Raw genomic sequence first — 27,445 nt, 5'->3', positions numbered from 1 at the left:
TGGACAGGGACTCGTAGAGTGGGACAACAGAGGTAATTAATCTAATTAATATTTATACGATGCTCACAGCCTGAAGATTAAACCAAAGACATGATGCTATGCTACATGCTACAACAACGATTATCTGAACATTTTATGGGGAAAAATGAGCTTCAACACCGGTTCCTAAACGCAGCATCATCAACACCGGCCCCTCAACGCAGCATCTTCAACACCGGCCCCTCAACGCAGCATCTTCAACACCGGCCCCTCAACGCAGCATCTTCAGCACCGGTCCCTAAACGCAGCATCATCAACACCGGTTCCTAAACGCAGCATCATCAACACCGGTCCCTAAACGCAGCATCATCAACACCGGTCCCTAAACGCAGCATCTTCAACACCGGTCCCTAAACGCAGCATCGTCTTTTCAGTGATCGTGAACAGACGTGATGAACAGACGTGATGACGTGATGAACAGATGTGATGACGTGGTGAATCAAGCGATGGGTAAGGTGTAAAGACTGATTTTAGGGAAACTCTTCATGTGACTCTCCAGGATAGAGTGAGCGACAACAGTTTGAACTCTTGACTTTGGATCTGTCTTTGAATCCAGAGTTTGTTGTTTGAGGAGAAGACAAGTGGATCTCTGCAGAGCAACAAGTCACCGAGTCGCTCCAACAGACACGGAGAAATAATTTCAATGTACTGCCGCCATTACACGTTTGGTTTTTGGTTCTACCATCGGCGACAGTTTGCTCTGAGAAACCAACAGTGAGCTCAAACAGCCGTCACGTGACATTAAGGAAGTTTATTTAAAGAACTCATGTTCACAAAAAGCATTAAACCACTGCTGTTCTATTGGATCACAGGGAGTCTTTTATTTGATACACTTCTACAAAGGCTTTCCTGTTTGTATCACAGTAATCTGTGGTTTCAGTGGTCAAATGTTCTTTGAAGACGATCGGATCCGTCTTGAGTTCACAACTTTTCACTTTCTTGGTCTCACTTTTTGTTTAGATTTGGTTTTTTGTGCCAAGGTTTGATTTAGTCCAGGTCCAGTTTGTTTCCTTCCCGATAGAAATAAGAACACATTTGAACTCAAACAGGACGGTAAATACTTTTCTAGTCACAGTTGGCTGATAGTTGAAGGTGTTATAGTAACAAACACAAACAGAGAAAGAGTTGAGATTCTTAAAGGCACAGAAAATAATGACGTGTGTTTAGTTTGTTAGCTTCATGTTCATCATCAATCTTTTCTTTAGTGTCTCTAAAATCACCAAACTAAACCTTTTTCTGTTTCTGCGCTCAGATTGTGTACTTAAATTCAAATCATATTCACACGTGTCCCAGCTTGGACGTCTGGTCTCTGTGTTCGATTTATAAAAGTGTTGGGCCGCAGTTTTCCTCGTGGCCGTGCGTTACAAAGATGATGGGACGTTCACAGGATCAAAAACTCAGAGTTAAACAATGGATTTGTTTCACAGCTGATCTGAAAATGAACCTTAAAGAACAGCTGAAGTTTAATTTGACAGGTTATTACTCTTTAAACACTAACCAATCAGAGAAAAGCTTCTGTTAGTGGGAGTCTAACATGATCGCCTGAGTGAACAGAATCAAATATTTAAAGACTTCCATGAAGAAATAAAGGTGTGATTGTACAGAGAGATGAAGGAGGGTTCTATAAATACTTTAATAACATGCAGGTGAGCTCTTGATGTGGAGGAGACACTGACAGAGAGGAGGACAGGTGAGGTGAGGAGAGGAGACCTGGACAGGTGAGTTTAGTTTCCCCACCAGTCGACTGTCGAGTGTGTGTAGCTTCCTCCGTATCCATCGCTGGTGTAGAAGTTACTGAAACCACCTGCAGCGAGGAAACACAAGAAATATTTACTGTAGAAATATTCAACTAGAACCGTTTGATCTATTTAATGAAGGACTCTGAAACGCTTCTGAAGATGTTTGACTGGAAAGAACTCAACAGAACACCTTCGGCCAAGTACTGACCTTCAGGCTCAATGAAAAACTAAGTTAGGCTTTATTTATAATATATTTAGATATATTACACAGAGTTGATTATTTGAATGAGTTACTGAGGCTGGTTTAGAATCATGTGAGTATTCTCTGACGGACCATTGATGATAGAGTTTAAAACGTGAAATGAAAAAGGGGAAAAAAATCCTTCAATGTATGGAAATAACAGTGGGCCTCATATTGATCCCTGTAGCACATCTGCATCAACTGTTCATACACATTGAATGTTAGAGAATTGTATTTGACTGTCACCTGAAGCTCTGTTTCATCTTCACTGTGCAAACATTAATATTTATTACTAAGTCACCCTCCAGATGATCGCTCAGACACCCACCTCCTCCGAAGCCTCGGTTTCCTCCGTGTCCGGCCTGGTTCCGACCTCCTCGTCCTCCGAACCCTCCGGCGTTTCCACCTGCAGCCGTCTGACGGTAATCACGAGCTCCAAACCCACCAGAGAACCTGAAGACAAAATGAATATTAAATAAACCAGAGTACAGGGTTAAACCTTTAAATATGACTGATATATACTGTCAGTGTTTACCTCTTAGAGCGCCCCCTGTTGCTGCTCTTATGTTGGTGCTCATAAGCCAAACTCTCCAGCCACGAGGGCACTTCCTGTTTGGCCTCCACCAGGATGTCTAGCAGGTCCTTGGTGATGTTCCCGTTTTTATCGTTAAAGAAAGACGTGGCCAGGCCTTCGTGTTGTGAATAAATGTTAGAATGATTCTATTAAATGATTATTATTATAATTTATACAATGATTTTATGACATGTCTGTTACCCAGGTTTCCAACTCGTCCCGTTCGTCCGATTCGATGGACGTATTCCTCGATGTCACTGGGCAGGTCGAAGTTGATCACGTGTTTGACGTTAGAGATGTCCAGACCTCGAGCCGCTACCTGAACACGGATAAAAACACACAAAAAGAAACACACACAGATGAAATATATCTTTCTTTAAAATGTGCAAACAAAAAACAAAATAGTGAAATAAGTAAATGAGGTAAATCACAGATTATTAAATGTAACGTAGTTATGTTCTGTACCTGAACACCCTCACCTTTAAGCCTGTATATGTAAGGTGTGTATGTATAGATTTAAGTCAGTAGTCATGTATTAGTGACTGACCGCTGTGGCGACGAGGATGGGACATTTTCCTGATCTGAACTGACTCAGTGCCTCCTCACGGTCTCTCTGGGAGCGATCGCCATGGATACTGGTGCAGGCGTAACCCTCTCGGTACAGGAAGTCCTCCAGGGCGTCAGCACCTTTCTTGGTTTCCACAAACACCAGAGTGAGAGAGTCCTTACCTGAGGGAGCGACAGAAAACCCACCTGAGGTCAGAGTTACAGGTGACGGGCTGAGTCTGAGTGCCCCTGCAGAGATTTGACTTTAATGACGGATAAAGTCTCTAATTCTTCTTTATTTGTGTTTAAATAAAGTTACCCTGAGCACAGAGCTCATCTCTTTCGGTTACAGTTCTGGATAATGAATGGTGCAGAGAGAAAAGGGGCGGGCTTATATAGAGTTTTCAGTCCTTGTGTTTCCTGTTTGACTGGGATACAGGAAGTGTAAGGCGTGTCAATCAAAGCTGATGTTTAAAGAGTGCTATGCTGTACGATATGATAGATACTTAATTGATCCCGAGAGAAACTGTTCATGTAATTAAACATTTCATGAACACACTGTTACAGCTTCTGTGTTTGTGTGTGTGTGTGTGTGTGTGTGTGTGTTTGCAGCGGGTTGATTTGAACTGACTGATGATTAATGTTGTGAGTGTAGTGTGTGTGTTAGTATGATACACAGAGCTATCATGCACTTTAGCTAACAACAACAACAACATGTTTGCACAAACTTAAAGGGATACTTCACTGGCTGAAACATGAATCTGTATTGACATTGGGTCATATATGTAGTAGAAATGTGAAATAAATATTGAAGTTGGCGCTTTCGTGACCGAGAAAAGGCAGAAAGTGTCTTTTTGGCTCATGTGGATGAAAGACAAAAACTCCCACCAAGGGCGGGTAGAAAACACGAGGAACTAGAGATTAAGTTTCACTCCCTCTAACCACAGCAGCCTCCGATGACGCAAAATCGCATGCTTCATCGGAGGCTCCTTTTGCAGACAAGAATGACAAAGATTTGCCATCTCAGGGGAAAATGAGGGCGGGATGCACGACCATTCAAAGATTCTACCAGGTGTCTAATGATACACAGCTGAAATGAAAATGAAAATGGGTGAAGTATCCCTTTAAGAGTGCAGAAACATTAGTAAGAAATCAGAAAATAATCAGAAACAGCAGCTGTGATGGGCAGACATTAAATCATAAAAATCCTGATTATCAGTTATGAATCTACAAACACACTGAATCAGAGTCAGGCCAACAGAAAAAAATCATAAAAACATCAAATATAAGAACAGAGCAGGCAGGTGTGATGTCAGCCGAACACATCCAGACTGTGAACAACAAAATAAAACACAAAATAACTGAAAAAAATCATCCTGAGTTACACAGCAGGCAGAAGAAATATTACATCAATTTGATGTGGAGGCTTACCCGGCTTCTCTACGTTGTCCGCAGAACTTTCCTGAACCTCGCTGGGGATAACTTTGATAAAATCACCAACACCACAAAGTCAAACAGAGGTCACGAACAGAACCATGGTTTTATGAACCCTGAATTACAGTTCTTCCAGCTGAATAACCTCAATCACACACAAGCATAGGTCAAGTATTTAAATCCACAAAGTGATTTCATAATAACGTAAAACTACGAGTGTCAGAGTCTTCAATACAACAACAAACTACGAGTGTCAGAGTATTCAATACAACCGACACCACAACATTAAACTACGAGTGTCAGTCTTCAAAACAACGACAAACTACGGGTGTCAGAGACTTCAAAACAACAACAAACTACGAGTGTCAGAGTATTCAAGACAACGACAAACTACGAATGAAAGAGTCTTCAAAACAACGACAAACTACGAGTGTCAGAGTCTTCAATACAACGACAAACTACGAGTGTCAGAGTCTTCAATACAACGACAAACTACGAGTGTCAGAGTCTTCAAAACAACCACTGACACCACAACGACAAACTACGAGTGCCAGTATTCAAAACAACCACCGACACCACAACGTCAAACTACGAGTGTCAGAGGCTTCAATACAACCACCGACATCACAACGTCAAACTACGAGTGTCAGAGTCTTCAATGAAACCACCGACACCACAACAACAAACTACGAGTGTCAGAGTCTTCAATACAACGTCAAACTACGAGTGGCAGAGGCTTCAAAACAACCACAACGTCAAACTACGAGGGTCAGAGTCTTCAATACAACGACAAACTACGAGTGTTAGAGTCTTCCAAACAACCACCGACACCATATAGTCAAACTACGAGTGTCAGAGTCTTCAATACAACGACAAACTTCGAGAGTCAAAGTCTTCAAAACAACCACCGACACCACAATGTCAAACTACAAGTGTCAGAGTCTTCAATACAACGTCAAACTACGAGTGTCAGAGACTTCAAAACAACCACCGACATCACAACATCAGACTACAAGTGTCAGAGACTTCAAAACAACCATCGACATCACAACAACAAACTACAAGTGTCAAAGTCTTCAAAACAACCACCGACACCACAACGTCAAATTACGAGTGGCAGAGACTTCAAAACAACCACCGACACCACAACCACAAACTACGAGTGTCAGAGTCTTCAAAACAACCACCGACACCACAACCACAAACTACGAGTGTCAAAGTCTTCAAAACAACCACCGACATCGACACAAACTACGAGTGTCAGAGACTTCAATACAACCACCGACACCACAATGTCAAACTACGTGTGTCAGAGGCTTCAATACAACCACCGACACCACAGAGACAGACTACGATTGTCAGAGTTTTCAATACAACCACCGACACCACAACGTGAAACTACAAGTGTCAGAGTCTTCAATACAATGACAAACTACGAGAGTCAGAGTCTTCAAAACAACCACTGACACCACAACGTCAAACTACGAGTGTCAGAGTCTTCAATACAACCAGTGACATCACAACGTCAAACTACGAGTGTCAGAGTCTTCCAAACAACCACCGACACCACAACGTCAAACTACGAGTGTCAGAGTCTTCAATACAACCACCGACACCACAACGACAAACTACGAGTATGACAGGCTTCAAAACAACCACCGACACCACAACGACAAACTACGAGTGTCAGAGTCTTCAATGAAACTGACACCACAACGTCAAACTACGACTGTCAGAGTCTTCAAAACAACCACCGACACCACAACGTCAAACTACGAGTGGCAGAGATTTAAAAACAACCACCGACACCACACGTCAAACTACGAGTGTCAGAGTCTTCAAAACAACCACCGACACCACAACTTCAAACTACGAGTGGCAGAGACTTCAAAACAACCACCGACACCACAACGTCAAACTACGAGTGGAAGAGGCTTCAAAACAACCACCGACACCACAACGTCAAACTACGGATGTCAGAGACTTCAAAACAACCACCGACACCACAACGTCAAACTACGAGTGTCAGAGTATTCAGTGAAACTGACACCACAACGTCAAACTAAGAGTGGCAGAGGCTTCAAAACAACCACCGACACCACAACGTCAAACTACGAGTGTCAGAGTCTTCAATGAAACCGACACCACAACGTCAAACTACGAGTGTCAGAGGCTTCAAAACAACCACCGACACCACAACGACAAACTACGAGTGTCAGAGACTTCAAAACAACCACCGACACTACAACGTTAAACTACGAGTGTCAGAGTCTTCAATGAAACCACCGACATCACAATGTCAAACTACGAGTGTCAGAGGCTTCAAAACAACCACCGACACCACAACGTCAAACTACGAGTGTAAGAGTCATCAAAACAACCACCAACATCACAACGACAAATTACGAGTGTCAGATTCTTCAAAACAACCACCAACATCACAACGACAAATTACGAGTGTCAGATTCTTCAAAACAACCACCTACATCACAACGACAAACTACGAGTGTCAGAGTCTTCAAAACAACCACCGACACCACAACGTCAAACTACGAGTGTCAGAGGCTTCAAAACAACCACCGACACCACAACGACAAACTACGAGTGTCAGAGTCTTCAAAACAACCACCGACACCACAACGTCAAACTACGAGTGTCAGATTCTTCAATACAACCACCGATACCACAACGACAAACTACGAGTGTCAGAGTCTTCAATACAACGACAAACTACGAGTGTCAGAGTCTTCAATGAAACCACCGACACCACAACGCCAAACTACGAGTGTAAGAGTCTTCAATACAACGTCAAACTACGAGTGTCAGAGTCTTCAAAACAACGTTAAACTACGAGTGGCAGAGGCTTCAAAACAACCACCAACACCACAACGTCAAGCTATGAGTGGCAGTCTTCAAAACAACCACTGACATCACAACGTCAAACTACGAGTTTCAGAGTCTTCAAAACAACCACCGACATCACAACGACAAACTACGAGTGTCAGAGTCTTCAAAACAACCACCGACACCACGACGTCAAACTACGAGTGTCAGAGTCTTCAAAACAACCACCGACACCACAACGTCAAACTACGAGTGTCAGATTATTCAATACAACCACCGACACCACAACGACAAACCACGAGTGTCAGAGTCTTCAATGAAACCACCGACACCACAACAACAAACTACGAGTGTCAGAGTCTTCAATACAACGACAAACTACGAGTGTCAGAGTCTTCAATAAAACCACCGACACCACAACGCCAAACTACGAGTGTCAGAGTCTTCAATACAACGTCAAACTACGAGTGGCAGAGGCTTCAAAACAACCACCGACACCACAACGTCAAGCTATGAGTGGCAGTCTTCAAAACAACCACTGACATCACGTCAAACTACGAGTTTCAGAGTCTTCAATACAACCACCGACACCACAACGACAAACTAGGAGTGTCAGAGTCTTCAATGAAAACACCGACACCACAACAACAAACTACGAGTGTCAGAGTCTTCAATACAACGCCAAACTACGAGTGTCAGAGTCTTCAATGAAACCACCGACACCACAACAACAAACTACGAGTGTCAGAGTCTTCAATACAACGTCAAACTACGAGTGTCAGAGTCTTCAATACAACGTCAAACTACGAGTGGCAGAGTCTTAAAAAAAAAGAACACCGACACCACAACGTCAAACTACGAGTGTCAGAGTCTTCAATACAACATCAAACTACGAGTGTCAGAGGCTTCAAAACAACCACCAACATCACAAAGTCAAACTACGAGTGTCAGAGTCTTCAAAACAACAAACTACGAGCGTTAGAGACTTCAAAACAACCACCGACACCACAACGTCAAACTATGAGTGTCAGAGGCTTCAATACAACCATCGACACCACAACGTCAAACTACGAGTGTCAGAGTCGTCAATACAACCACCGACACCACAACGACAAACTACGAGTGTCAGAGTCTTCAATGAAACCACCGACACCACAACAACAAACTACGAGTGTCAGAGTCTTCAATACAACGCCAAACTACGAGTGTCAGAGCCTTCAATGAAACCACCGACACCACAACGCCAAACTAAGAGTGTCAGAGTCTTCAATACAATGTCAAACTACGAGTGTCAGAGTCTTCAAAACAACGTCAAACTACGAGTGGCAGAGTCTTAAAAAAAACCCACCGACACCACAACGTCAAACTACGAGTGTCAGAGGCTTCAAAACAACCACCGACATCACAACGACAAATTACAAGTGTCAGATTCTTCAAAACAACCACCAACATCACAACGACAAACTACGAGTGTCAGAGTCTTCAATACAACGACAAACTACGAGTGTCAGAGTCTTCAATGAAACCACCGACACCACAACGCCAAACTACGAGTGTCAGAGTCTTCAATACAACGTCAAACTACGAGTGGCAGAGGCTTCAAAACAACCACCGACACCACAACGTTAAGCAATGAGTGGCAGTCTTCAAAACAACCACTGACATCACAACGTCAAACTACGAGTTTCAGAGTCTTCAATACAACCACCGACACCACAACGACAAACTACGAGTGTCAGAGTCTTCAATACAACCACCGACACCACAACGACAAACTAGGAGTGTCAGAGTCTTCAATGAAACCACCGACACCACAACAACAAACTACGAGTGTCAGAGTCTTCAATACAACGCCAAACTACGAGTGTCAGAGTCTTCAATGAAACCACCGACACCACAACGCCAAACTACGAGTGTCAGAGTCTTCAATACAACGTCAAACTACGAGTGTCAGAGTCTTCAAAACAACGTCAAACTACGAGTGGCAGAGTCTTAAAAAAAAAACACCGACACCACAACGTCAAACTACGAGTGTCAGAGGCTTCAAAACAACCACCGACACCACTACGTCAAACTACGAGTGTCAGAGTCTTCAATACAACATCAAACTACGAGTGTCAGAGGCTTCAAAACAACCACCGACACCACAACATCAAACTACGAGTGTCAGAGTCTTCAATACAACGTCAAACTACGAGTTTCAGAGTCTTCAATACAACCACCGACACCACAACGACAAACTACGAGTGTCAGAGACTTCAAAACAACCACCGACACTACAACGTTAAACTACGAGTGTCAGAGTCTTCAATGAAACCACCGACACCACAACGTCAAACTACGAGTGTCAGATTCTTCAATACAACCACCGATACCACAACGACAAACTACGAGTGTCAGAGTCTTCAATACAACGACAAACTACGAGTGTCAGAGTCTTCAATGAAACCACCGACACCACAACGCCAAACTACGAGTGTAAGAGTCTTCAATACAACGTCAAACTACGAGTGTCAGAGTCTTCAAAACAACGTGAAACTACGAGTGGCAGAGGCTTCAAAACAACCACCGACACCACAACGTCAAGCTATGAGTGGCAGTCTTCAAAACAACCACTGACATCACAACGTCAAACTACGAGTTTCAGAGTCTTCAATACAACCACCAACATCACAACGACAAATTACGAGTGTCAGATTCTTCAAAACAACCACCAACATCACAACGACAAATTACGAGTGTCAGATTCTTCAAAACAACCACCAACATCACAACGACAAATTACAAGTGTCAGATTCTTCAAAACAACCACCTACATCACAACGACAAACTACGAGTGTCAGAGTCTTCAAAACAACCACCGACACCACAACGTCAAACTACGAGTGTCAGAGGCTTCAAAACAACCACCGACACCACAACGACCAACTACGAGTGTCAGAGACTTCAAAACAACCACCGACACTACAACGTTAAACTACGAGTGTCAGAGTCTTCAATGAAACCACCGACACCACGACGTCAAACTACGAGTGTCAGAGTCTTAAAAACAACCACCGAAACCACAACGTCAAACTACGAGTGTCAGATTCTTCAATACAACCACCGATACCACAACGACAAACTACGAGTGTCAGAGTCTTCAATACAACGACAAACTACGAGTGTCAGAGTCTTCAATGAAACCACCGACACCACAACGCCAAACTACGAGTGTAAGAGTCTTCAATACAACGTCAAACTACGAGTGTCAGAGTCTTCAAAACAACGTTAAACTACGAGTGGCAGAGGCTTCAAAACAACCACCAACACCACAACGTCAAGCTATGAGTGGCAGTCTTCAAAACAACCACTGACACCACAACGTCAAACTATGAGTGTCAGAGGCTTCAATACAACCATCGACACCACAACGTCAAACTACGAGTGTCAGAGTCGTCAATACAACCACCGACACCACAACGACAAACTACGAGTGTCAGAGTCTTCAATGAAACCACCGACACCACAACAACAAACTACGAGTGTCAGAGTCTTCAATACAACGCCAAACTACGAGTGTCAGAGCCTTCAATGAAACCACCGACACCACAACGCCAAACTAAGAGTGTCAGAGTCTTCAATACAATGTCAAACTACGAGTGTCAGAGTCTTCAAAACAACGTCAAACTACGAGTGGCAGAGTCTTAAAAAAAACCCACCGACACCACAACGTCAAACTACGAGTGTCAGAGGCTTCAAAACAACCACCGACATCACAACGACAAATTACAAGTGTCAGATTCTTCAAAACAACCACCAACATCACAACGACAAACTACGAGTGTCAGAGTCTTCAATACAACGACAAACTACGAGTGTCAGAGTCTTCAATGAAACCACCGACACCACAACGCCAAACTACGAGTGTCAGAGTCTTCAATACAACGTCAAACTACGAGTGGCAGAGGCTTCAAAACAACCACCGACACCACAACGTTAAGCAATGAGTGGCAGTCTTCAAAACAACCACTGACATCACAACGTCAAACTACGAGTTTCAGAGTCTTCAATACAACCACCGACACCACAACGACAAACTACGAGTGTCAGAGTCTTCAATACAACCACCGACACCACAACGACAAACTAGGAGTGTCAGAGTCTTCAATGAAACCACCGACACCACAACAACAAACTACGAGTGTCAGAGTCTTCAATACAACGCCAAACTACGAGTGTCAGAGTCTTCAATGAAACCACCGACACCACAACGCCAAACTACGAGTGTCAGAGTCTTCAATACAACGTCAAACTACGAGTGTCAGAGTCTTCAAAACAACGTCAAACTACGAGTGGCAGAGTCTTAAAAAAAAAACACCGACACCACAACGTCAAACTACGAGTGTCAGAGGCTTCAAAACAACCACCGACACCACTACGTCAAACTACGAGTGTCAGAGTCTTCAATACAACATCAAACTACGAGTGTCAGAGGCTTCAAAACAACCACCGACACCACAACATCAAACTACGAGTGTCAGAGTCTTCAATACAACGTCAAACTACGAGTTTCAGAGTCTTCAATACAACCACCGACACCACAACGACAAACTACGAGTGTCAGAGACTTCAAAACAACCACCGACACTACAACGTTAAACTACGAGTGTCAGAGTCTTCAATGAAACCACCGACACCACAACGTCAAACTACGAGTGTCAGATTCTTCAATACAACCACCGATACCACAACGACAAACTACGAGTGTCAGAGTCTTCAATACAACGACAAACTACGAGTGTCAGAGTCTTCAATGAAACCACCGACACCACAACGCCAAACTACGAGTGTAAGAGTCTTCAATACAACGTCAAACTACGAGTGTCAGAGTCTTCAAAACAACGTGAAACTACGAGTGGCAGAGGCTTCAAAACAACCACCGACACCACAACGTCAAGCTATGAGTGGCAGTCTTCAAAACAACCACTGACATCACAACGTCAAACTACGAGTTTCAGAGTCTTCAATACAACCACCAACATCACAACGACAAATTACGAGTGTCAGATTCTTCAAAACAACCACCAACATCACAACGACAAATTACGAGTGTCAGATTCTTCAAAACAACCACCAACATCACAACGACAAATTACAAGTGTCAGATTCTTCAAAACAACCACCTACATCACAACGACAAACTACGAGTGTCAGAGTCTTCAAAACAACCACCGACACCACAACGTCAAACTACGAGTGTCAGAGGCTTCAAAACAACCACCGACACCACAACGACCAACTACGAGTGTCAGAGACTTCAAAACAACCACCGACACTACAACGTTAAACTACGAGTGTCAGAGTCTTCAATGAAACCACCGACACCACGACGTCAAACTACGAGTGTCAGAGTCTTAAAAACAACCACCGAAACCACAACGTCAAACTACGAGTGTCAGATTCTTCAATACAACCACCGATACCACAACAACAAACTACGAGTGTCAGAGTCTTCAATACAACGCCAAACTACGAGTGTCAGAGTCTTCAATGAAACCACCGACACCACAACGCCAAACTACGAGTGTCAGAGTCTTCAATACAACGTCAAACTACGAGTGGCAGAGGCTTCAAAACAACCACCGACACCACTACGTCAAACTACAAGTGTCAGAGTCTTCAATACAACATCAAACTACGAGTGTCAGAGGCTTCAAAACAACCACCGACACCACAACGTCAATCTACGAGTGTCAGAGTCTTCAATACAACGTCAAACTACGAGTATCAGAGGCTTCAAAACAACCACCAACATCACAACGTCAAACTACGAGTGTCAGAGTCTTCAATACAACCACCGACACCACAACGACAAACTAGGAGTGTCAGAGTCTTCAATGAAACCACCGACACCACAACAACAAACTACGAGTGTCAGAGTCTTCAATACAACGCCAAACTACGAGTGTCAGAGTCTTCAATGAAACCACCGACACCACAACGCCAAACTACGAGTGTCAGAGTCTTCAATAAAATGTCAAACTACGAGTGTCAGAGTCTTCAAAACAACGTCAAACTACGAGTGGCAGAGGCTTCAAAACAACCACCGACATCACAACGACAAATTACAAGTGTCAGATTCTTCAAAACAACCACCAACATCACAACGACAAATTACGAGTGTCAGATTCTTCAAAACAACCACCGACATCACGACAAACTACGAGTGTCAGAGTCTTCAATACAACCACCGACACCACAACGACAAACTAGGAGTGTCAGAGTCTTCAATGAAAACACCGACACCACAACAACAAACTACGAGTGTCAGAGTCTTCAATACAACGCCAAACTACGAGTGTCAGAGTCTTCAATGAAACCACCGACACCACAACAACAAACTACGAGTGTCAGAGTCTTCAATACAACGTCAAACTACGAGTGTCAGAGTCTTCAATACAACGTCAAACTACGAGTGGCAGAGTCTTAAAAAAAAAAACCACCGACACCACAACGTCAAACTACGAGTGTCAGAGTCTTCAATACAACATCAAACTACGAGTGTCAGAGGCTTCAAAACAACCACCAACATCACAAAGTCAAACTACGAGTGTCAGAGTCTTCAAAACAACAAACTACGAGCGTTAGAGACTTCAAAACAACCACCGACACCACAACGTCAAACTATGAGTGTCAGAGGCTTCAATACAACCATCGACACCACAACGTCAAACTACGAGTGTCAGAGTCTTCAATACAACCACCGACACCACAACGACAAACTAGGAGTGTCAGAGTCTTCAATGAAACCACCGACACCACAACAACAAACTACGAGTGTCAGAGTCTTCAATACAACGCCAAACTACGAGTGTCAGAGTCTTCAATGAAACCACCGACACCACAACGCCAAACTACGAGTGTCAGAGTCTTCAATACAATGTCAAACTACGAGTGTCAGTCTTCAAAACAACGTCAAACTACGAGTGGCAGAGTCTTAAAAAAAACCCACCGACACCACAACGTCAAACTACGAGTGTCAGAGGCTTCAAAACAACCACCGACATCACAACGACAAATTACAAGTGTCAGATTCTTCAAAACAACCACCAACATCACAACGACAAATTACGAGTGTCAGATTCTTCAAAACAACCACCGACATCACAACGACAAACTACGAGTGTCAGAGTCTTCAAAACAACCACCGACACCACGACGTCAAACGACGAGTGTCAGAGTCTTCAAAACAACCACAGACACCACAACGTCAAACTACGAGTGTCAGATTCTTCAATACAACCACCGACACCACAACGACAAACTACGAGTGTCAGAGTCTTCAATGAAACCACCGACACCACAACAAACTACGAGTGTCAGAGTCTTCAATACAACGACAAACTACGAGTGTCAGAGTCTTCAATGAAACCACCGACACCACAACGCCAAACTACGAGTGTCAGAGTCTTCAATACAACGTCAAACTACGAGTGGCAGAGGCTTCAAAACAACCACCGACACCACAACGTTAAGCAATGAGTGGCAGTCTTCAAAACAACCACTGACATCACAACGTCAAACTACGAGTTTCAGAGTCTTCAATACAACCACCGACACCACAACGACAAACTACGAGTTTCAGAGTCTTCAATACAACCACCGACACCACAACGACAAACTAGGAGTGTCAGAGTCTTCAATGAAACCACCGACACCACAACAACAAACTACGAGTGTCAGAGTCTTCAATACAACGCCAAACTAGGAGTGTCAGAGTCTTCAATGAAACCACCGACACCACAACGCCAAACTACGAGTGTCAGAGTCTTCAAAACAACGTCAAACTACGAGTGGCAGAGTCTTAAAAAAAAAACACAGACACCACAACGTCAAACTACGAGTGTCAGAGGCTTCAAAACAACCACCGACACCACTACGTCAAACTACGAGTGTCAGAGTCTTCAATACAACATCAAACTACGAGTGTCAGAGGCTTCAAAACAACCACCGACACCACAACATCAAACTACGAGTGTCAGAGTCTTCAATACAACGTCAAACTACGAGTTTCAGAGTCTTCAATACAACCACCGACACCACAACGACAAACTACGAGTGTCAGAGTCTTCAATGAAACCACCGACACCACAACAACAAACTACGAGTGTCAGAGTCTTCAATACAACGCCAAACTACGAGTGTCAGAGTCTTCAATGAAACCACCGACACCACAACGCCAAACTACGAGTGTCAGAGTCTTCAATACAACGTCAAACTACGAGTGGCAGAGTCTTAAAAAAAAAACTACCGACACCACAACGTCAAACTACGAGTGTCAGAGGCTTCAAAACAACCACCGACACCACTACGTCAATCTACGAGTGTCAGAGTCTTCAATACAACGTCAAACTACGAGTATCAGAGGCTTCAAAACAACCACCAACATCACAACGTCAATCTACGAGTGTCAGAGTCTTCAATACAACGTCAAACTACGAGTATCAGAGGCTTCAAAACAACCACCAACATCACAACGTCAAACTACGAGTGTCAGAGTCTTCAATACAACCACCGACACCACAACGACAAACTAGGAGTGTCAGAGTCTTCAATGAAACCACCGACACCACAACAACAAACTACGAGTGTCAGAGTCTTCAATACAACGCCAAACTACGAGTGTCAGAGTCTTCAATGAAACCACCGACACCACAACGCCAAACTACGAGTGTCAGAGTCTTCAATACAATGTCAAACTACGAGTGTCAGAGTCTTCAAAACAACGTCAAACTACGAGTGGCAGAGGCTTCAAAACAACCACCGACATCACAACGACAAATTACAAGTGTCAGATTCTTCAAAACAACCACCAACATCACAACGACAAATTACGAGTGTCAGATTCTTCAAAACAACCACCGACATCACGACAAACTACGAGTGTCAGAGTCTTCAAAACAACCACCGACACCACAACGTCAAACGACGAGTGTCAGAGTCTTCAAAACAACCACCGACACCACAACGTCAAACTACGAGTGTCAGATTCTTCAATACAACCACCGACACCACAACGACAAACTACGAGTGTCAGAGTCTTCAATGAAACCACCGACACCACAACAACAAACTACGAGTGTCAGAGTCTTCAATACAATGACAAACTACGAGTGTCAGAGTCTTCAATGAAACCACCGACACCACAACGCCAAACTACGAGTGTCAGAGTCTTCAATACAATGACAAACTACGAGTGTCAGAGTCTTCAATGAAACCACCGACACCACAACGCCAAACTACGAGTGGCAGAGGCTTCAAAACAACCACCGACACCACAACGTCAAGCTATGAGTGGCAGTCTTCAAAACAACCACTGACATCACAACGTCAAACTACGAGTTTCAGAGTCTTCAATACAACCACCGACACCACAACGACAAACTACGAGTGTCAGAGTCTTCAATACAACCACCGACACCACAACGACAAACTAGGAGTGTCAGAGTCTTCAATGAAACCACCGACACCACAACAACAAACTACGAGTGTCAGAGTCTTCAATACAACGCCAAACTAGGAGTGTCAGAGTCTTCAATGAAACCACCGACACCACAACGCCAAACCACGAGTGTCAGAGTCTTCAATACAACGTCAAACTACGAGTGTCAGAGTCTTCAAAACAACGTCAAACTACGAGTGGCAGAGTCTTAAAAAAAAAACACAGACACCACAACGTCAAACTACGAGTGTCAGAGGCTTCAAAACAACCACCGACACCACTACGTCAAACTACGAGTGTCAGAGTCTTCAATACAACATCAAACTACGAGTGTCAGAGGCTTCAAAACAACCACCGACACCACAACATCAAACTACGAGTGTCAGAGTCTTCAATACAACGTCAAACTACGAGTTTCAGAGTCTTCAATACAACCACCGACACCACAACGACAAACTACGAGTGTCAGAGTCTTCAATACAACGCCAAACTACGAGTGTCAGAGTCTTCAATGAAACCACCGACACCACAACGCCAAACTACGAGTGTCAGAGTCTTCAATACAACGTCAAACTACGAGTGTCAGAGTCTTCAAAACAACGTCAAACTACGAGTGGCAGAGTCTTAAAAAAAAAAAACACCGACACCACAACGTCAAACTACGAGTGTCAGAGGCTTCAAAACAACCACCGACACCACTACGTCAAACTACGAGTGTCAGAGTCTTCAATACAGCATCAAACTACGAGTGTCAGAGGCTTCAAAACAACCACCGACACCACAACGTCAATCTACGAGTGTCAGAGTCTTCAATACAACGTCAAACTACGAGTGTCAGAGGCTTCAAAACAACCACCAACATCACAACGTCAAACTACGAGTGTCAGAGTCTTCAAAACAACAAACTACGAGTGTTAGAGACTTCAAAACAACCACCGACACCACAACGTCAAACTACGAGTGTCAAGAGTCTTCAATGAAACCGACACCACAACGTCAAACTACGAGTGTCAGAGGCTTCAATACAACCACCAACACCACAACGACAAACTATGAGTGTCAGAGTCTTCAATACAACCACCGACACCACAACGACAAACTAGGAGTGTCAGAGTCTTCAATGAAACCACCGACACCACAACAACAAACTACGAGTGTCAGAGTCTTCAATACAACGCCAAACTACGAGTGTCAGAGTCTTCAATGAAACCACCGACACCACAACGCCAAACTACGAGTGTCAGAGTCTTCAATACAACGTCAAACTACGAGTGTCAGAGTCTTCAAAACAACGTCAAACTACGAGTGGCAGAGTCTTAAAAAAAAAAACACCGACACCACAACGTCAAACTACGAGTGTCAGAGGCTTCAAAACAACCACCGACACCACTACGTCAAACTACGAGTGTCAGAGTCTTCAATACAACATCAAACTACGAGTGTCAGAGGCTTCAAAACAAACACCGACACCACAACGTCAAACTACGAGTGTCAGAGTCTTCAATACAACGTCAAACTACGAGTGTCAGAGTCTTCAAAACAACAAACTACGAGCGTTAGAGACTTCAAAACAACCACCGACACCACAACGTCAAACTACGAGTGTCAAGAGTCTTCAATGAAACCGACACCACAACGTCAAACTACGAGTGTCAGAGGCTTCAAAACAACCACCGACACCACAACGACAAACTACGAGCGTTAGAGTCTTCAATGAAACCACCGACACCACAACGTCAAGCTACGAGTGTCAGAGTCTTCAATGAAACCACCGACACCTCAACAACAAATTACGAGTGTCAGAGTCTTCAAAACAACCAGCGACATCACAACGTCAAACGACGAGTGTCAGAGGTTTACATATCCTGATTCAATTTGATACCACAGCTTATAAAACCTTTCCCGGCAAACAAAAACATACACCTTGTTACTTTAATCATTTATACTGTCAACAAGGACAGAAGCTTTTTAAAGATATTCTTAACCAGAAACTAATGCCAGAGAGAGAAAGAGAAAGAGAAAGAGAGAGAGAGAGAGAGAGAGAGAGCGAGAGAGCGAGAGAGGCAGAAACATTATTAATGATTATTAATTTTTAAGTAATGAAAATAAATGACCCATCATTGTGTGTAAGGTGTTGTTGCCGTGGTTACAAACAGGTATCATTATGTTAGATTTTTTAACTACAATCATATCAAAGTTAATATTCTGGTGTCATGACAAATTGACGTCTCATGACAAACTGACATCTCACACACACACACACACACACACACACACACACACACACACACACACACACACACTCACACACACACACGCTGGCGTGTCTCTCTCTCTCCTACCTGTAGCACTGAGCAGGTCGAGCAGGAAGGACCTCTTGTCACTCTCCTCCACCCACACCACCTTCTGAGTGATGTTCTCCGAGGTGGAGCCCACTCGGCCCACGGCCAGGAAGATGTAGTCCTCCAGAAAGTCTCGGGCCAGGATCTGAGGAGGGAGACATTCGGAGTGTACTGTGACGTGAACGTTTCAATGTTCCATCAACATGTTGAACATGTGTGTACCTGGATCTCTTTAGGGAAGGTAGCACTGAACATCATGGTCTGTCTGCTGCCTTTATGTGGCATGGTGTCTTGCTCTACGATACGTCTGATCTGAGGTTCAAAGCCCATGTCCAACATCCGGTCTGCCTCGTCCAGGACCAGGTAACTTCAGAGAAACACACGAAATCAACAAGAGATTCAAAACCTTTACTTTGTTGGATCCTGCTCAATCTGTATGTGTGTGTGTGTGTGTGTGTGTGTGTGTGTGTGTGTGTGTGTGTGTGTGTGTGTCTCTCACTTGCAGTAGTCCAGTCCTATCTTCCCCCTCTCCATCATGTCCACCAGGCGTCCCGGCGTGGCCACCAGCAAGTGGCAGCCTCGCTCTAGCTCTCTGATCTGCTGCCCTATATCTGCTCCTCCATACACGACACAGGGACGCACTCTGGACCGGTACGAGAACTACACACAGAGAAACATCACTCAGTGTTTAAATAGTATCGTGTGAGTTAGTATGTGAGTGTGTGTGTGTGTGTGTGTGTGTTTACCTTCCTGGCCTCGTCGTAGATCTGCAGAGCGAGCTCTCTGGTCGGAGCGAGCACCAGTGAGATAGGGAACTGTTTACGACGCCCAAACTTCCCGTTCTCCTGTAACATAAAACATCATCAATAAAAAACAACATCAACTATCTAATTAATGCAGCTAATTATAGTTTCATAAAGGTGAGTGTACACCTGAGCCCTAACCTGTCCCGAGGTCTTGGCTGCGTTCAGAGCCTCTCCTGGTCCGTGGGTGTAGATCTGACTCAGAATAGGAAGCAGGAATGCTGCAGTCTTTCCAGAACCTTCAGAGTAAGACACAAACTTACTAATGACTCTCCTTTAATAACTGCCTGTGTGTTGTCATGGAAACCAGGTGCAGGTGAAGCACGCACCTGTCTGAGCGCAAGCCATCAGGTCTCTCTTTGATTTGACGATAGGAATGGCATATTTCTGAACCGGTGTAGGTCTGGTGTAACGAGTCAGAGCGATGTTCCCCATGATGATTTCCCCCATGTCCACATCCTGGAACTGAATAGAAGTATATGAATCTAACACTGATGAAATATAGAGATATGAACTTAACAGTGATTCAATAGAAATATATTCATCTCACACTCTCGATATGGTGAGGACAGTTGTGTCCCGTTGCCTCCACAGGAATGTCGTCATATTTCTCGAAGTTGATGCCGGTATTGCTGCCAGAGAACAGCTCGCTGCGTAGAGGAAGAGGAAGAAGATAAACATGTTAACCATCAGAAAACAAAGACCTGTGACACCATCAAAACCAGTGACACAATTGAGACCAGTATAACCATTAAAACCTTTGTAACTTACTGTTCGAGCCGTTCGTTTCGTGGAGTCGGTTTGGACCAGTCTCCTTCATCTCTGACCTCCTCCACCCAGCGACTGTTTCCCCCTCCTCCTCCTCCAAACCCCCCGTGATCGAACCTGAGTACACACACACACACGTTTGTAACTTCTACAAATCACATCATTTTTCCTAGTAGTAGAAAACATTTTTTTCTTTAAGTCATTCACTCACAGCTCACACACACAGCTCTCTCACAACACACACACACTCACAGCTTTCTCTCACACACACACACACAGCTCTCTCACAACACACACACACTCACAGCTTTCTCTCACACACACACACACACACACACACACACACACACACACACACACACACACACACACACACACACACACACACACACACACACACACACACACACACACACACACACACACACACACACACACACACACACACACACACACACACACACACACACACACACGCTCTCTCTCTCTCTCTCTCACAACACACACAGACACACAAACACAGCTCACCTCCCTCTGTTGGTGTTTCCTCTGTCGTTATAAAAAGCTGATTTCCCTCTGTTGTTGCTAAAGCTGTTGTAAGCGTCCTTGTTGGTGTTCCATCCACCTGCATCTGTGAACGAACACACACACACACTAATCATCAAAAGGTATGGAAATGCTGCATCCATGCGTTTAAATAAACCTTTCATACATTTTAATTACATTTGTAATTGTTTCCGACCTTTGTTCTCGTACGCTGTGAAGCCCATTGGCTGTGCTGCATTGATGGGGTTGAAGGCTCCGCCCCTGTTGCCACGGAAGCCTCCTCCGATGCTGCCACGGCCCCGCTCCATGCGAGGCGGGCCACGGCTGAACGAGTTCCCAGCCATCATGCAGTTGTCATGGTAACCATTCACAAAGTTGTTTCGGCCGCCGTCCCAGCCGTCTGCCAAACAATGGGATGAGACTTACAGGTGTGTGTATGTTTACTCACAGGTGTGTGTATGTTAACTCACAGGTGTGTATGTTAACTCACAGGTGTGTTTATATTTACTCACAGGTGTGTGTATGTTAACTCACAGGTGTGTTTATGTTTACATGAACTTACAGGTGTGCTTATGTTTACTCACGGGTGTTTATGTTAACTCAGAGGTGTGTTTATATTTACTCAGAGGTGTGTTTATGTTAACTCACAGGTGTGTATGTTAACTCACAGGTGTGTTTGTGTTGACTCACAGGTGTGTTTGTGTTGACTCACGTGTGTTTATGTTGACTCACATGTGTGTTTATGTTAACTCACAGGTGTGTTTATATGAACTTACAGGTGTCTTTATGTTAACTCACAGGTGTGTTTATGTTAATTTACAGGTGTGTATGTTAACTTACAGGTGTGTTTATGTTAACTCACAGGTGTGTATGTTAACTCACAGGTGTGTATGTTAACTCACAGGTGTGTTTATATTTACTCACAGGTGTGTGTATGTTAACTCACAGGTGTGTTTATGTTAACTCACAGGTGTGTATGTTTACTCACAGGTGTGTTTATGTTAACTCACAGGTGTGTGTATGTTAACTCACAGGTGTGTTTGTGTTAACTCACAGGTGTGTTTGTGTTGACTCACATGTGTGTTTATGTTGACTCACGTGTGTTTATGTTGACTCACATGTGTATTTATGTTAACTCACAGGTGTGTTTATATGAACTTACAGGTGTCTTTATGTTAACTCACAGGTGTGTTTATGTTAATTTACAGGTGTGTATGTTAACTCACAGGTGTGTATGTTAACTCACAGGTGTGTTTATGTTAACTCACAGGTGTGTTTATGTTAACTCACAGGTGTGTATGTTAACTCACAGGTGTGTTTATATTTACTCACAGGTGTGTGTATGTTAACTCACAGGTGTGTTTATGTTCACATGAACTTACAGGTGTGTTTATGTTTACTCACGGGTGTTTATGTTAACTCAGAGGTGTGTTTATATTTACTCACAGGTGTGTTTATGTTAACTCACAGGTGTGTTTATGTTAACTCACAGGTGTGTGTATGTTAACTCACAGGTGTGTTTGTGTTAACTCAGGTGTGTTTGTGTTGACTCACATGTGTGTTTATGTTGACTCACGTGTGTTTATGTTGACTCACGTGTGTTTATGTTAACTCACAGGTGTGTTTATATGAACTTACAGGTGTCTTTATGTTAACTCACAGGTGTGTTTATGTTAATTTACAGGTGTGTATGTTAACTCACAGGTGTGTATGTTAACTCACAGGTGTGTTTATGTTAACTCACAGGTGTGTTTATGTTAACTTACAGGTGTGTTTATATGAACTTAAAGGTGTGTTTATTTTGGCAGGATAGTCATAATAAATATATAAAGGCTCTACGTCACCCTCGAGCTGCCTACTACTCCTCTCTAATCGAGGAAAACAAAAGCAATCCTAGATACCTTTTCAGCACTGTAGCCAGGCTGACAGAGAGTCCTAGCTCCATTGAGCCTTCTATTCCTTTAGCCCTCGGCAGGGAGAAAGTGGTAGCTAATCAGCTGTGTGACTTTCTCCATGACAACAGTTTATTTGAGGAGTTTCAGTCAGGATTTAGAGTCCACCATAGCACTGCACTAGTTAAAGTTACAAACGATCTACTTCTAGCCTCAGACAGGGGACTTCTGTCTGTGCTTGTCTTGTTAGATCTTAGCGCTGCTTTTGACACCATTGACCATCAAATCCTGTTATACAGACTAGAACATTTACTTGGAATTACAGGGACTGCTTTAAGTTGGTTTGAATCCTACTTATCAGATCGATCTCAGTTTCTACATGTTAATGATAAGTCCTCTATGCACACCAAAGTTAGCCATGGGGTGCCACAAGGTTCAGTGCTTGGACCGATTCTCTTTACATTATATATGCTTCCTCTGGGAAATATTATGAGGAAACACTCCATACAGTTTAATTGTTATGCAGATGATACTCAGCTTTATGTATCAATGAAGCCCGATGGCACCAGTCAGTTATGTAAACTAGAAACGTGCAGGTGTGTTTATATGAAATTACAGGTGTGTTTAAATTAACTTACAGGTGGGGGTGGGGGCGATGGTGTATCCGCCCTGTCGTCCTGCAGCGAAGGCGTTTCCTACTGGACAGGTAGACATGTTTCAGAGTTTTACGTGCACAGGTACAGGTGATAAAGATACCCTGTGGAGTTTTAGGAAGTCATGTCTCCTCTCTATTTCGATCATGCACAGCGAGCACATCATGCAGGTGAGCCTCTACCAGGCAGCGTGTGCAGAGACCTGAACGAAGATGCTCTCACCCGCCAACATGAACGTCAATAAATAAACTAAATGAATGATGTAAATAAAGCTAAATGAAACCCGATCATGACTGTCGGCTAACTCTGCTCTTGTAAAAGACAGAAAACTCCACAGGACAGCTTTAGACTTTAGCTACACACCATTTTTAGATGGGTCGCTGTTCCTCAAGTGTGGAGGAATGTATCGGCCTGCAGACAGAGAGACACATGTCATGTGTGTCTGTGTGTTTGTGTGTGTATGTCCATGAGACAACATTCAGTCTACTTACGGTTTATTCCTCCACCTGAAGCGTCCGCTGCACTCAAGTCCAGGACAGCCAACTGCACAAACAAACACACAGTGAGGATATATAACAGTGAACAGCTGTAGTGTCTTACCTCAGTATCTTATTGATAATCAGTCAATAAGAGACTGAAACACCTGGGGTCATCAGAAGATTCAAAGTGATGTAACGTACAGTTTGATAGTTTCAGGTCTGAACATGAGAGTGTGAAACATCTTAAACACAGCAGGTGTGTTTGTAATGATACAATCTGTTATTTGAATGGTGGGTTCTAAAGGGTTAGGGTTTCTTCACAGGTGTGAGGGAGACGAAGGACACGGTTAAGAAGAGAGGAGGAACGTTGACATTTGTGCAATTCAACCGGTGTGCAAGCGTTTGCACACAGTCTTTGATCATTACAATAACCCAATATTGGGTGTCTAAGGCTGTGTCCGAAATCACTCACTCATTCCCTACTCACTATACACTGAGTTTAATGTAGTGGACAATATCGTGCACTCACTCAGCAAAATTCAAAAACACTTCGGACACTACTCGCCGACCGCTGACAGCGTTGTCATTGTTGTCGCACAACTAAAACGTGCAACTTAACAACAGCAGAGGATCAATAATAACGGTAAATAATGGCATGAACTTCAGTGATAACTTAAATTGTTCACTAAACATTTACAAATAATAAATACATCGAAAATATTGAATTTGAGATATAATGAAATATATATCGGACAAAAGGTCATTTAAATGGTCACAGACTCTGGTCTCTCGTCTGTCATCATCATTACGAGTCAAACGCTACATTGAGTTGACTATAGGGTATGACCACACTCACTTTTTCAGAATTCAGACAGCACTAGAAAATGGCGTGTCCACTATATTGTGCACTATATGGTGAATAGGGAGTGATTTTGGACACAGCCTAGGACTTCTTTTTGTGTTGTAGTGGTAACAAACAGGTATCAATTAGATTGATACTTATCATCATCATCACCACCACCACCACCACCACCATCATCACCATCACAACCACCATCATCATCATCATCACCATCACAACCACCATCATCATCACCACAACCATCACCATTATCACCAGATACCTAACCCTATCATCAGAGTACATACAGTACTCTACTGTTACCATGTTATTATTATTATTATTATTGTTGTTGTTGTATATTTTGGAGCAACTGTAACCATCGAATTTTCCTCTGGGATTAATAAAGTATTTCTGATTCTGATGTGTACACTATAACACGAGCTCTTCATTCATTTTTACTGGAATACTTTGAGCTATTAAAGTGCATCTGATTCTGCGCAGAGGTTTTATAATGTGATATTTAAAGCTGAACACACAGGTTTCATAATGTGATATTTAAAGTGCACCTGATGCTGCACAGACAGGTTATATTGTCATATTGTGAAGCTAAAGATGCTAACATGTCTCCACGCTCATCTGCAGGCCAGTGTACCATCACGCTGCCTTCACGTGCCGTCAGAATAATCGGATAAATCAGGAACTGTGGGAGTTCACGTGAACGCTCTTAAACTCGGGACAACTCGGAACCTCTCGGGACTATGTGAGAACATGTTGGTAACTAAATTACGGAGTTAAAAGAAATTACGTCATCACAAGTATAGCTGAGTAAATGAATTACGGAACAAGAATCACATTCAGTCTTTGTAACATCCCGCTGTAACTATTGGTTACCGTAAATAAACAGTGACCTAAATAAACTCTCAGTTAAAAGTTAATTTAATTCAAAGCGTCCATATTGTTCCCACCAAAAAAAACCTGAGCACACCTGAGCACACCGACGTCACATCAACATCTCTCAGGCTCCAAGACTCCGAGGAGCACATGAACGCAGCACACAAGCGCACCACCGCTAGCTAGCAGGATAGCGTCCCGTTAGCGCTAAGCTAGCCGGTGAGCTAACGTTATAACAACTCTCCTCAGCTGACGCAGCAACAACACACAAAAACGTGACGTAAGGCTCACCTGCTGCTCGAGACCGTGGAGATGTTCGACGGCCACATGACTCATAACGAGAGAGTACGGAGGAAAAATGATGTCGTTGAAGAAGGAGCTCTTTGTTCACCAGTGATGTTAGCTCTGCGCGGGGCCGTTACCGTGGTGACGTCAGATGACCGTTAGTTTGTTAAATTAACGGTTAACGGAACTTAACGGAACTCGGGTGAATGCAGCGTGACGCTTTATTCCTGTTTTAACCAGTCTATGGTTTTAACTGCAAGGCTGCTGGCTTCGTGTAAACTCGGCTGATGTCGGCTCGATCTTCAGCTGTCACGAGCCACACGAACACATCACCAATACATCAAAACATCCGGTTACGGCAAAATAAAAGTCTATCTCAACCAATATTTACAGTCTACGATCACAAAAAATCCTGAATATCGGAATGAGTCAAACTGCACATATTTTTATTGTTTCTGAAAACATAGAAACTATTTCCAATTCCGTCTGATCAAATACATCTCGTAAAAAAACGTTTTATATGTTCACAATGTTTTAAATTTGTATCATTATAATGATTATTATTCTACTATCACAATCTCTAAGTTAATAAATACAAATAAAGTCAAAATAAAGACAAAAAGCTAACCCTTTAATCAAGCGGGTTTATAAAATATGGCCATTTACATACTTCCGGTATGTTGCTCACCAACACCAGCTAACTTCACAAACGCAACCAAAAACGTTAGCTATCCAGCTATCGCGATATCACCGCTTGTATAAGAGAGACTGATGTCTTCATCTTAATCACCACGTAAACAACAAAGTAAACAAAAACAACATAGAAATAGGAAGTGTAAGAGTAACCAGAGGAATGTTACACTTCTGAAAAAGATGAAAATATTTTTAAACTGGATTCTAAGTTTTAAATTAACAAATTTGGATGAATTATTTAGTTTTATTAATGAAAATAAGATCAGAAAAATTATATATTTAATCAGACAGGGAACATTTGGAGCACCATTAATACTTTAATATTTACAGACTGTAGAGGAGTGTTGC

At 43.2% G+C, this 27,445-nt stretch overlaps 1 protein-coding gene across 9 annotated transcripts; it reads right to left on the bottom strand.

Moving 5' to 3' along the window:
* Positions 1-835: 835 nt before the first annotated feature.
* On the bottom strand, positions 836-26,741 carry LOC132959368 (ATP-dependent RNA helicase DDX3X-like). Of its 9 annotated transcripts, none has more exons than XM_061032302.1 (20): positions 26,411-26,741; positions 24,397-24,448; positions 24,269-24,316; positions 23,891-23,950; positions 21,557-21,760; positions 21,343-21,445; positions 20,818-20,931; positions 20,597-20,696; positions 20,376-20,511; positions 20,188-20,285; positions 19,990-20,088; positions 19,743-19,903; positions 19,466-19,610; positions 19,244-19,388; positions 4,571-4,621; positions 3,141-3,346; positions 2,795-2,912; positions 2,555-2,708; positions 2,348-2,472; positions 836-1,843 (listed from the first exon to the last, which is right to left on the bottom strand). In XM_061032302.1, exons 1-20 carry the CDS (start codon positions 26,453-26,455, stop codon positions 1,764-1,766), a joined length of 2,244 nt encoding a protein of 747 aa, XP_060888285.1. In that variant the 5' UTR covers positions 26,456-26,741; the 3' UTR covers positions 836-1,763. The 9 variants fall into 9 exon arrangements, with proteins under 9 accessions (XP_060888285.1, XP_060888287.1, XP_060888286.1 ...); XM_061032304.1 differs by having other exon boundaries at positions 3,141-3,322; XM_061032303.1 differs by having other exon boundaries at positions 23,891-23,947.
* Between the last annotated feature and the right edge of the window lie 704 nt (positions 26,742-27,445).

The sequence above is a fragment of the Labrus mixtus genome, chromosome 24 (genome assembly GCF_963584025.1).
Source record: "Labrus mixtus chromosome 24, fLabMix1.1, whole genome shotgun sequence".
Taxonomy (NCBI): domain Eukaryota; kingdom Metazoa; phylum Chordata; class Actinopteri; order Labriformes; family Labridae; genus Labrus; species Labrus mixtus.
Note: the sequence above shows the minus strand (reverse complement) of the source record. Positions and strands in the feature narration are given on the sequence as shown.

Excerpts from the sequence above, each read along its gene's own strand:
- LOC132959368 (XM_061032302.1), bottom strand. The coding sequence starts at position 26,455 with ATGAGTCATGTGGCCGTCGAACATCTCCACGGTCTCGAGCAGCAG. Across the intron at positions 24,317-24,396 it reads TTCAGGTGGAGGAATAAACC|GCCGATACATTCCTCCACAC; the intron begins GTAAGTAGACTG and ends CTCTGTCTGCAG. Across the intron at positions 4,622-19,243 it reads CGACCTGCTCAGTGCTACAG|TTATCCCCAGCGAGGTTCAG; the intron begins GTAGGAGAGAGA and ends ATTTTATCAAAG.